Raw genomic sequence first — 12,923 nt, 5'->3', positions numbered from 1 at the left:
TTCCATTTTTAAAATATAATTTCCAACAAAATTCATAATTTAAATCACCTAGCAAGATGAATCCTATAGTAAAATCTAAAGACTTAGTTTTACTTTTTGACTCGACAGATATTCCGTTAGGTACAAATAAAAGGCTCCCCACGTACAAAAGAAAAGGACAAAGCAAACCACACCAGGTAAAAATTTAGCTAATAAAAATGTTTATCTGTTCTATATCTGAACCACTACACAGTAGTATTTTCTAATTCTCTCTATATAGCTTACTTTAGTTACCAGGATCTGCCAGCTCTAAGAACCAGTCTCTGGCCAGGCACTGATCTGTAGATGCATCAGTATCCTGGAAGCATCCTGAAGCACTTATTGGTAATCTACTAATACACCTTACTAAAAAATAAATGGGTCATTACACAACTGGAAAGTAATCTACCTTAAATTTATATTTTAATGAGTATGTTAACCTAACTGGACATATCTACAGCACACAAAATCACTTTGCTCTAACAAAGGACAGCAGTAGAATAAAAGGGTCCAATGAGGGTCTCGGGCCACACTTTGTTTCCCACACTGTCTCCTTTAATGTGGCGTGACATCAGAGGTACGCACTCCTTATGACTGAGGCGAGAGAGACATGAGATAGCTTTTAACTGTCTCCACACTGTCTGTATCAGGTGGGCAATCCATGTTTCTGGATGAACCTAAGAAATACAGCAATGCTAACCAGAAGTGATCTGCTTGCGATAGACTAAGTACACACACTATGAACATGCAGGTTAAAACACTCCATTATTTATTGTGCTGCATCACTTCAAATATTATGGAACCCTCACTTCTTTTATTTCTGTCATCATCAACTGAAAAACTTGGTCACGTATGGCTTTTTAGTTCAAATAAATGAGGATTTAACATAACATTAAGGAAAATAAGCAGGAAAGCAGGAGTGCTAAAAAATCTCCAGTTCAGACTCTCATTCTAAATCAAGGGCACAGGCAATGTATATTAGTTTCACTTGTGGAAGCGAACCTTCTAGGAAACCCCACAGGCTATGTTTGTTCCTACAAATCCTGCCACATCACTACGTTAGGATGAGGAAGTTCTGAATAACTCAAAAGTTCTGAATGGCATAAATGTGGATGTGAGATAGGCTTGTTTGGTTGAGCACTGTGTAAAATGGGGCCAAAATCACAGATTTAATCCCCATAAATTGATGATTTTTTTAATTTGTTAAATGAAAACCTAACTGTGGCCTAAATCCTATCACTCATCTCTAAAATGTGTGCTCTTTGGAACAGGGGAAAAAGACAAAGTGGTATGAGTTAGACCACATCTAAATCATGTGGTCAACTGACTGTGTTGATAAAGAGGTGGCAAATGTGTGAACAGTCCACGTGTTCTGCTAACTAAATCAGTGACAACGAAAGTATATCATCACATATTAAAATAAGTGAATACATGAAAAAGTGAAACACTTAAACCAACATATGAGTTCTTCTAGGTTCCTTCTATAATACACAAAACAAAGACGGTTTTCAATCTTTTTTTCAGAAGAAAAAAAAATACTGTCTTACCATCTGTTTGAGATTTGCTCAGGAAAATTGTGCTTGCCCTTGGATGGTCAGAAGGGTTTGATTCCAAAGCTAAGTCTGTATAGGAAGAAAAGGTATGATGGTTTGAGTAGAAAAAGACATGATTTTAAAAATAGCTACACATCAATTTGAATCACTTAGCAGTCTTGGGAAGAGTTTTTAGTAATGACAAAAAGCCAATTTTAGTAACAGGAACAATATAAAAAATATACCAGGACACTGCAAAATTGTAGAATCTCTCCACACATGTGGAATAAAACCAGGCGCTGTCTTAGACTTTTATTCTAACTTGCACCTAAATAACCTATGCAAATTTTAGACGAAATATGTGCCTTCCCCCTCCTACTTACTAAAAATCCCATTACCATCCTTTAAGCTGATATTAACAGCATATTCTAGAAACAGTCCCAAGAAGCAAGTTATGCTGTGGCTAATTACTGTCAGATACCAGCTCAATATATCAAATGTGCCAAAACCAAACAAGTTGCTTTTGGCAAGCTTGTGTTCCTCAGATAATCAAATGGCTAATTCTAACTCCATTCAACAAATGAACTCACTGAATTAGCTGTGGTTTATGTAGGGAGCTATACACAGGTAGAATTAAGAGGACTGTATGTATACAAGGTTCAATGTTCTCATCTTTGAGGTACACTTCCATAATAGCAAGTGGTTTTTAACTTTTGCCCTTGATTTCTAAAGCCAAACTCTTGCTTCTTCTGTCCATGCTGCATGATTCATTTGGGGCTTCAATAAGAGTACTTTCTGGAGCAGTTCATGAGGTTACTTGTAAAAAATTTTTCCCATGCCTATGTAAAAGGTATGTCTGTCTATCGTCCATCCTGCACCAAGGTGGGAAAAAGTCTCTCTATTCATGCAAGAATACAAAAACAGGTCCTTGAATTTTCATAGAACAAGGTTTGCCACCATTTGGGAAACAAAGTTGTCATATAAAAAACAAAACAAAACAAAAAACCTCTGGTGTGTCTAAGATTCCGAATAAAATGATCCCTGAATTTCCTCAAGATGTTTAGTGACAGTCTGGTAAGCAAAGCAGTTTGAGCAAGAAATAGGAAATGCACAAATAGGTTTTGTCTGGTTCCATATAATCTTTGCTCTTTTTAAGCTCTGAAATATATTTTTGGGTTACTTCATTGTGTTTGACAAGACAGCTTGATATTTCTATCAAATAAATGACTTTCACATTGCAACAACCTTTGTAAGAACCACTCAAAATTCTCTTAAAAAGGAAAAATAAAACCCACAAAACTTTATTGACACTCAGCAATGTCCATCTCAAAGCATTTAGTCAATCTTGTAAGAAACTGGACCAAGATCCTGACAGAGTATGTTTAAGAAACCACATAATAATTGTTCTGTTTTTAAAAGGGGTGTTGGCAGTCCAATCAAAAAAAAAATTTTTTTTTTTTGAGCATATGACTTTGTCTCAGATCATGATCCCGCGTTGGTGGGTTTGAGCTCCGCATCGGGCTCTGTGCTGACAGTTTGGAGCCTGGAGCTTGCTTTAGATTCTGTGTCTCCCTCTCTCTGCCCCTACCCTGCTCATGCTCTGTCTCCTTCCATCTCTCAAAAAATAAAATAAAATATTAACATTTTTTTTCTTTAAACAGTATCTGTGGCTATTAGAGAATCAAAATGTCCAATGATATATTAAAAACTAATCATTCTTACAGTGAATCCTGTCTAATTCAGCATTTCATAAAATTTATCTACCTAGAATCCTTTTTTCCTCCAAGGAATATAGTTAGAATCTTGCACAAACATCATTTGGGACTTCCTGGTTTAACAGGAATCTGAACCATCCATTTTAATGGTGCTGCCAGCACTAGAAATTTACATAGCTAAACATAGCTTTGTTCTTCATGGAAATTCCTTCACTGAATTTGAAGTTTGTTAAAACTGCTTTTGGAGAAACAATTCAACATTTTTATGTAAAAGACCCATAAAAATTAAACTTTTTTCACATATTTGAAAAATGAGACAGTGTCAGCTATTGGGAAAATAAATGAATTCAGCTGTGCTCAAAGCGACAAAGACTCTCACAGCTGCCTCTAACCTAAAGCTTCCAAAAGAGTTCATGACCAACTTCCTACCAAAAAGAAAGCAAATATACTGCATTTGAATCCAAAAAATAAACAGCAATGTTTGCAGAAGTAAACATACTATGTATCAGTGCCTATGGCACCACAAAAGTTTAATTAAATCTTTTCAATGGGGGGGGGCACCTGAGTGGCTCAGTCAATTAAGTATCCGACTTCGGCTCAGGTCATGATCTCACAGTTTGTGGGTTTGAGCCCCACATCAGGCTCCATGCAGACAGCTCAGAACCTGGATGGAGCCTGCTTTGATTCTGCATCTCCCTCTCTCTCAAAAATAAATAAACATTTTTAAAAATTAGGAAAAAAAATTAGGGGTGCCTGGGTGGCTCAGCTGGTTAAGCATCCAACTCTTGGTTTTGGCTCAGGTCATGAGTTCAAGCCCCACATCGGGCTCCATGCTGACAGTGCAGAGTCTGCTTGGGGTTCTATCTCTCCCCCTCTCTCTGCCCTTCCCTCGTGCTCTCTCTCTCTCTCTCTCTCTCTCTCAAAAGTAAATAAACTCAAAAAAAATTTTTTTAAGTTAAAAAAAATTAAATCCAGGAAAAAGAAGTACCAGGATCAAAGGAGAAGAAGCAGGCTACACATGTACACACACCCCAAACCAAGATGTTCTACTACCGATCTAAGTACAAAAATCAAGAGCTGGGATAAAAGAAATGGCAACATGCAGGAACAAAGCAAAATTAGCCCAAGCGACAAGAAGGAAACTGGCACTGCCCCTCCTCCACCTAGAGTTCTAGGGTGGCACATGCCCTGGGACTTCCAAAGAACCACTGAGCAAGGCCAAGCTGTGGGCTCCCAGCCTGGAGCTGTCCCATGTTTCCTTTGCTCTCATTGGGGGAGGGGGACCTTGCTAGGAGATCTCAAGAGAAGAGAGCAGAACCGAGACAGGTTCTAAGAAGGCCATTTAATTCCTGGGTCAAGAGGTACCCAGTTTACTCCATGAACTCTGGTTACAGGAGTCAATATTGTTTTTAAAAAATTTTAAGATCAATTTTAATTTGTCACTGAAAGGGATCTGGTTAATCGGCAGTAATGATGATCACATTAAAGGTGCAAATAGATAAAAGTCACTTGCTCACTCCTTTAACAAATATCATGAACAAAAATTTACAAGAGTCAAAATAATACTTTGTTTAAAAATTACTCATAAACTCACAACCATTACTTTGTTACTTATACTCTTTAAAAAGAAAAACAACTGTAATCAGTGTACCATTTATGTCCTATTTTGTTATTGACATTCCAGTATATTTATTGTTTAATGTATATACAATGGCCTACCAAGTATTATTCCTATACTTTACTTAGCCAATCCCTATTCTTAGGGTTTAGGTGCTTACAAACTTCTTATATTATGAGGGAAATCTTCATATACAAAGTTTTTAAAAAAAAATTTTGTTTTTTATCTCCTTAGGAAAGATCTCCAAAATAGGATGACTAGGCCACAAGTTTAGATCATTGTCATGGCTCAATGTATTGCTGAGTTGCTTTCTAAAGAAGGGGGGGGGAGGGATATTAGTGTATAATGCTATCAACTCTACCAGTTTCAGCTCCTACCCTGGCTTTGATTACTTGAAAGAAAAGATTCCTACTGATAAAAATGAGGAAGTCCACAGTCTCTAATTTGCATTTCTCTGATTACACAGTTTGACTATTTTCCCCACAGTTAACAGTGCTATTGCCACTTTGGTGAGTTGCTATGATTTGTATATACTGTATGTATTACACCTACTAAGACCCTGATGTTGTCAGTCTGCATGAGGTTTTCGGAAAATAGTAACCTTCTGTCTCTAGCCTGCGACAGTTGTCTATATAACCTGCACTTTTTGCTAATAACAAAAACCACATTGCTACTTTATAGAATGGATATTTAAGCCACTAGACTGTAAACTCAGATACACACACACATTTCCGTGCTGTCCATTACTGTCTTCTCAAGCACCTAAGATAACTATGCAAAATCATACGATCACAAAGGTCATACTGCCAACTATTAAGCAAAGCATTACCACCTCCCACCAACATGCACTCACATATTCATGCAAGCACACGCAGTGAGAGAGATGGCATGAAATTACTATACATCTTGTATGCGAATCTGGCCCAAAATTATTTCTTTGGACGCCTCTAAGAATTTTTTAAGTAATCTCCACACCCAATGTGGGGCTTGAACCCATGACCCCGAGGATCAAGACTCACATGCTCTTCAGACTGAGCCAGCCAGGCGCCCCACGAATGTTTTTAACCTAAGAGAAATATTCCTGAGTTCATGATTAGAGGTTATGATTAAAATTGTATTTTAATACCCATCACTTTTTTTTTTAATCAATTTAAATTGCAACTTAATTTGACAGCATGACAGGTTGAAGCAGGAAAAGTAGAACTTCAGAAAAAAATTAAACTTGGGTCTTAATATAAATACAAAGGAAATCTGTAAAACCATTGACATCCAATACTGCTTTTCCCCTAAGATTCTATCAGTTACACAACGCACAGATGTTAAAAATGTGAAAACACAGGCAACTTAGAATAAAGGAAATGCATTATTAGAGGCTAAATGTGGCAAAATTAGGCAACTAGAAACTGTCAGTAAATGATTTTTCCTTGTCAAAATATTAGAGGGAGAAGGCAGTGACCAGGAAACGACCTGACAGAGCAGCATATTTCACAAAGCGATTGATTTCAATATATTGATTTCAATATATACCAATTAAAATAGAAGATGTCAGCAGTTTCTGGGCTAACCGCTGGGTACCTGTTCACTTAAGGCTTCCTGCATTTACTGAACTACACTATCATCCTTATACTGTACGTGCATTCATTTTATGGCCCATTAACAAAAACATTTCAAGTCTTACAATTGCCATGTACACTGATGATTTTATCTGAGTCCACACTTTTCCACCCCAGTCAGGTAATTTCTACCGTATGGCCTTGAGCTGGCCTGCGTCACCAGAGGGCACACAGTGTGTTCCCGCATCCCCCAATCTACTCCTTGCTTGAGCTCTCCTTCCACTTCCTAGCCTCTGACAATCCTTCTAACTCTGGCTTTCAAACTACTGTACCTGACTCTACCTTGCTTCTCAGTCTTGCCTTGTTTTAATCCTCAATCCATGGTTTGGTGACTCTAACTGAGATGTGACATTTCATACAGTGAAGTACACCTTTCTTCCTTTATATATTTCTAAAGAGTATTTTTTCTCAGTTTCCTGAACTTTTAAGTACATTTCTGGGTTGCAAGTTACCTCTATTTCATTTTACATTGTGCAATGTTAATATTTTAATTCTAAAGCTTAAATTATTTTAATACACACATGCACAAAAGAGTGAGGAAAAAAAGTAGTATACAGAGGCACCTAGCTGGCTCAGTATAGAGCATGTGACACTTGATCTCGGGGTTGTAGGTTTGAGACCTATGCTGGGTGTGGAGATTACTTAAAAATAAACTCTTAAAAAAAAAAAATAGTATCCCACAGTAGCCTGCATGATGAGTCATTCAATAAATTCTATTCCTATAGACCATGTATCTTTAATTTACATTCCTGATCTACTGTCTCATTGTTAAAACTGGGACAACTCAATTTATACCTCTCAAAGCCGGTCTTCTCATGTGTAAAACGTATCATTCCTATACTATGTAACTCAACTTTGTGAGGAGCAAAAGAAATGTAAGAGCAATCTATATATCATCTAAAGCACAATAAATGACAAAGCTTTCACAAATGAACTCAAAAGCAAAAAGTGAATATTTAGCATTTCACTGGAAAGTGTATGAAATGTCCACTCATTACTCATACCCAAATATCATCTTAAGCAAATATGTGCTTTGGCTGCCACTGAAGGGAAAGGAATAATACTCACACAATCAGTAAGAATTTCTCTCATTGATTCTGGTTTCTTTAAGCAAATATGCATTTCTCTTGCTTCTGTCATGCAGATTACTGTATGTCCTCTCCTTGTTTTTTTCATGTAACATATCCTGGAGATCACTTCATAGCAGTGAAGACAGACCTTGATCTTTTTTTTACAGCTCCATAGCTATCTACTATGTAGATGCAACACTTGATTTTACTAGCCCCTTACTGGACATACAAGGTACTAACGATATTTTGCTTTTGAAAATAATGCAATAAAACCTTTGTGAATATGTGGTTTCATATCTGTGGGGTATATCTTCAGAATAAATTCCTTAGAGTAGGATTGCTGGATTTAATGTACCTGCAGTGTTGTGAGATTGTGCCAATTTCTCTTTCAAGGGGTCAAACCACTTTGCATTTTCACCAGCAATACATGATTATTTCTTCACAGCCTCACCAAAGAATGTAGCGTCAATGGATTTTCTCCCAACAGGAGAGAAACTACAGTATAGTTTTATTTCACATTTCTTCTATGCGTAAAAATGTTATAGGTTATCTGCATTTCTTTTTCTGTGACTTGCCCATCCATACGTTTGTTGCCTTTTAAATTCACTTAATTTAAGTCGGCCTATATTTTAGACCCTTATCTTCTGTTCAATTCACTGTTGGCTCTCACCTAAACTACTGCATCAGCCTTCTACCTGCTCTCCCTGACTCCAACCCATGCCTGCATTACACATTCTCACACAGTAGCTAGTCTCTTTTTCTTTCTTATTTCTTTCTTTTTTTTTTTTTTTAAAAGAATTAACATCATTCCCCCACATACAATCCTCCATTGGTTTCCCATTACAACTAAACGAAGATCCGTGTTTTTTAGTCAAGGCCCAATAGGCATACAAGGTCTTAACCCACGGCATTTCTCATAGCATCCCTCTCACTCTGGAGCCAGTCCATGTCTTTCTGTCCTTTGCTTGCACCAAGCATATTCCCAACTGAGGACCTCTGCAAGGAAGCCTCCTGTCCTACACCCTCCCACAGCTCCCCCTCACTTTTAAGGCTGTGTACTTGTCACTTGAGAACAGCCGTCTTTAACCACTTCAAGTAAAACTGCCCTCCCATCCTTGGCTTTCTTTCAGCACCTCACTACCTGACATTCTTTATTATTAATGTGCTGTCTGCCCCTAGGTCCTTCCAGAATGTAAGGAGTTAGGGTAGGGGCTTTGTCATGTATACCACCGGCTGCCCAGCATCTGGAACAGTGCCCAATAAACATCTGTTTCAGTGTACCCCAAACCAGTTAAGTTTCTTCCTATTTTCCCATCTCTACTAAGATTTCTTCTAATGCTTCTTTTGATTAGTCATCTTAGACTGGCATTACTTTCAGATCTCTTAGCGTAGTAGTTATTCAGAATTAAAGACACAAGACAGGCTACCAAGAACCACAAAAATCTAAAAGAGGAATTCTAACATCCAGTGAAAAACCAATGGTAACTGTAATTCAGTATATGGACATTTACTGTTAAACTACTTTACCTACAAAAGGACTCATCCTGCAGACTTAATTAAGTCATAAGACTTAATTTCCATATACCATCTGAATTCTAAAGGGAGGTACAATGCACCAGTTTTTATCTGTGCCCCCTGAATAAAGCATAATAATGGGATTGTATACTGTTTTACTATAAAAGATGCCCAACCATAAGGGGTAGGTAAATGAATGCTGCTCCCACCATTCAACAGTACACTACACAGTTATGAAAAGGCATGTAGTTGAGCTACGTGCAGCTGCACGGAAATATATCCTAGAGTGTTCTCTAGGCATCAAGCACAGTGCTAGGAGCTTTAGGTCGTTGGTTTCCTTTAAAACAAAATGCTATACAGCAGTACATGAAGAGTTAGCTCATTTTTGTTAAATAAACAAAATGTTATGTTTATATACATACAGCACATTTAGGAAGAGTAAATGCCAAAATATTAATAAAAGTTCTGGATATTCTTAAGTGAATGACTTTTTTATATTTTCTAAATCTTTTATATCAAATGCTTATTGTCATTTAAAAAAGCCAAAAAACAAAAAAAAACCAAAAAAACAAAAAAAAGGAGGGTTTAAAATAGCTACTGGAAAGAGGAAAGATCCGTTGCTCAGAGGTTTTTCCACATCATATTGCCAATTCCTTCCCTACTCACTCCTCGGGGGAAGGGGGAAGAAGGGGTCACTTCAGAGAGCACTCTGGCCAGCAAATCAGTGAGGCCTGTAAGGTCGGAACATAAAAGACTGTATGAAAAGTTGGTAAGTAACAATAAAATTGGATAATAGGACTTCAGTATCTTATTTTGTGTCATTGATACACCAGTTAGAGTAGATACAGGGTTAGGTAAAGGCAAGGTAGTGGAGATATTCTTTAATCTTTTTTCAATGTTTGTTTATTTTGAAAGAGACACAGACAGTGAGCAGTGGAGGAGCAGAAAGAGAGAGAATCCCAAGCAGGCTCTGCACTACCAGCACAGAGCCCAAAGCAGGGCTCGAACTCACAAACCACAAGAGCATGACCTGAGCAGAAACCAAGAGTGGGATGCTTAGCCGACTGAGCCACCCAGGTGCACCTAGAAAAATTCTTTTGAGTCTATCTGAAATCTATGCTAGGTTCCTAGAATATTTCCTTGAAAAGGTTTGAAGAAATCACATTTTTCTGAAATGTTTGAGAAAAACAAGGCACAGCATTATCTATGGATGACTTTTGTCTAAGAAATGAAGTAAATAAATTCTTCATCATAGAAAAGCCAAAATGCTTTATATCTAAGTAGGTATTTCTTAGTTTCCAGGGAAACTGATATAAAATTTTCTGAAATAAAGACATTAAAAGCAAACTTTCAATGTGCCTGCACTTTAGAGTTAGTGTTCTGACCTTGTTTCTATGGAAATCTAATAGGCAAATGCTGAAATTGGGAGTCCTCTTATCACTTTATTGAATTTCAAAGAAAATTTTAAGACAAATTGAAATGAAATTTTAACTATCACGTTAAACATAAAGGGTAAATTCTATACTTACAAACTTTTTTCTTTAACTTTTTTGGTTTAATACTCCTTACAGTCCTATGCTTAAGGTACCTTACCTCATCCGCTTTTTTTTTTTTTTAAGCTTATTTGAGAGGGAGGGGGCACAAGCAGGGGAGGAACGGAGAGAGAGGGGGAGAGAGAGAATCCCAAGCAGGTTCTACACTGTCAGCACAGAGCCCTATGTGAGGCTTGAACTCACAAACCATGAGATCATGACCTGAGCTAAAACCAAGAGTCAGATGCTTAACCAACTAAGCCTCCCAGTCATCCTTCTCATCTGCTTTTTCTAACGTTCCTCTGTCCAGCGTATTCCTGGCTTCAATTTGAGGTCACCAGAACAAACTCTTTAAAATGCATCAACCCGTTTCCCTGACAGGTTAATCTAGGCTCATGACTTCCGCTTTTATCTAGTCTTACCTATTGTAATGAATGTACAGACAGGAGAGAGGTAAAAGTTGCTTTCAGTTGTGAACAATCAACCTTGAATGGAAACAATCATGATGACTACGTTGGGATAGGTCTACCTTATGTATAAATAAGGTGAGAGCTGACTATGAGAGCTGTACAAGAGCTGAACCCAGCAATCTGTCACCTCCATGTCAGTCTCTTCTGTTTAGTAGTTGTGTTACACAGTCATTGCCCATCTCTGGGTCTCTCTTTCCTCATTAGCAACATGGGGAGAAAACCTGCAGGCTTATTTGTAGTCGGAAGGGCCAAATGAGATTGACGTGAAAATGTGCTGTAAATCTTAAAAGAATTATGTAAAGGTCCCATTTGGTCTCTCATCCAACACTACCCATCTACTAACTAGTTTGTAAAATCACTCAGAAGCTTACCTTTCAACACCAAGCAGAATAGAAGTTTTCACAAGTATTCACATGCTTTGTGTTTAAACGTCCAATTAATTCATTTAATTTGTTCATTCTTTTACAATATTTGAATGTTCTGAAAAAGCAGTACTTCCCCATTACAAAGCCATGTCCCTCATATGGGTGAATCCACAGGCTTAATTATTATAATTCTTAAGAGCCCCGCTGAAGTTTAAGTAGAAAAAGAGCTGTAAGACATTTCCTCTATAAGCTGTGGCATTTAAATGAAACGAATGGGCTAATGGGGCTTTCACATCTTTATGATACAATGTTTTCTACTTCAAAGAACATAAGACTCATTAAAGAGCCACATGGTTATTAAAGAGCCACGTTGTTACTCAGAATTATTTTTACCTAGTCCTCCCTTTCCAAAATTCCAGAGGCAAAAATCAAACACTTCCTCTTTGCCCTCCCCCCTCCCCCAACCGTTTAGTCTGAAGAACTTTTACCCCAACATTCTTAAAGTTGAACAGGATTCTATGGGCAGGAGGGGGGAGGAAGGAGAGGGAGCCATGGAGACAAACATTCTGTACAAGATCTGACACTTTAACTGCCAAAGTTTATGTTACAAATTAAGGTCTAAATTTATGGTTTTTTCTCTTTGGAAACTTTCTACCAATAGCCTCATGAACCACTGCCCCGCTCATTTTTAGAACTGGCAGCGTGTAAGTCAAGTCTGTTAAATCACTGAGATAGGGCAGAAGACACTTTTGTGCCAAAGTGGGAATTTTAAACTCCCTGGGTTCTCCGTTCAGTAAAAGGAAAACAAGAAACAAAAAACTACATTCTCGCAGCCCTGGCAGTAACATTTCACACTGTTCACAATGAGTTCAAGTCTCTTCTGCCATCATCTTCCTTCCGTCTTCAAACTATAGTTAGAATTAGGCAGTTTCCATCGAGGCTACTGGAAACAGCCTACTTAAGAACACCGCATAGACTTCCGCAGGCCAATCTCTATTTTGAATTGCCTACAATTCGTCCGAATCGTCCCGCGTGTCAACTACCTTAATGGTAGGAGGAAGGGTACCATCAGGCCCTTACTTGGTCCCTTTACTTAGGTAAGGATAGGCAGATGAGGTGGATACTCCCAAGTTGGGGTATTTACATTTCCACCGAGAAAGGGGAGCGCGTATACCAAAAGAGTCTTTATAAAGTCTCCGGAGACGTCCAGGAGACCCCCAAACAGGAAAGGGCTGCGGACTGGACGGTCTCAGGCCGCGCTGGGAAACGAGAATACGGGAAAGAACTAGGCGTTCGGGCAGGGAAGAGGGAGAGAAACTGGCCGGACACGACGGGGAAAGAAGAAAGGATGGGGACGCCAGGCAGAGCCAGCCTTCATCCCCGGCGCCCAGCCCTGAGAAAGCCCGCTCCGGGCAGGAAGGAGCCCGAGGCGGCGGCTCGGTCCCGGGGGACCCCGGGCGGGGGGGGGGGGGGGC

General features: G+C 38.5%; 1 protein-coding gene across 1 annotated transcript in view; it reads right to left on the bottom strand.

Moving 5' to 3' along the window:
- CCNYL1 (cyclin Y like 1) overlaps nucleotides 1-12,923 on the bottom strand; it is a 36,023-nt gene that overhangs the window by 21,699 nt on the left and 1,401 nt on the right. Inside the window, exons 3-4 of the mRNA XM_040474681.1 lie at nucleotides 12,529-12,707; nucleotides 1,566-1,663 (exon numbers count right to left, since the gene is read on the bottom strand). Coding sequence (XP_040330615.1) covers nucleotides 1,566-1,663; nucleotides 12,529-12,707 — 277 coding nt within the window. The remainder of the gene's footprint in view (nucleotides 1-1,565; nucleotides 1,664-12,528; nucleotides 12,708-12,923) is intronic.

Source organism: Herpailurus yagouaroundi, unplaced genomic scaffold (assembly GCF_014898765.1).
Source record: "Herpailurus yagouaroundi ecotype Mexico unplaced genomic scaffold, PumYag 140, whole genome shotgun sequence".
In the NCBI taxonomy this organism is placed as follows: domain Eukaryota; kingdom Metazoa; phylum Chordata; class Mammalia; order Carnivora; family Felidae; genus Herpailurus; species Herpailurus yagouaroundi.
The sequence above is the reverse complement of the archived record's forward strand: the minus strand, read 5'-3'. Positions and strand labels throughout refer to the sequence as shown.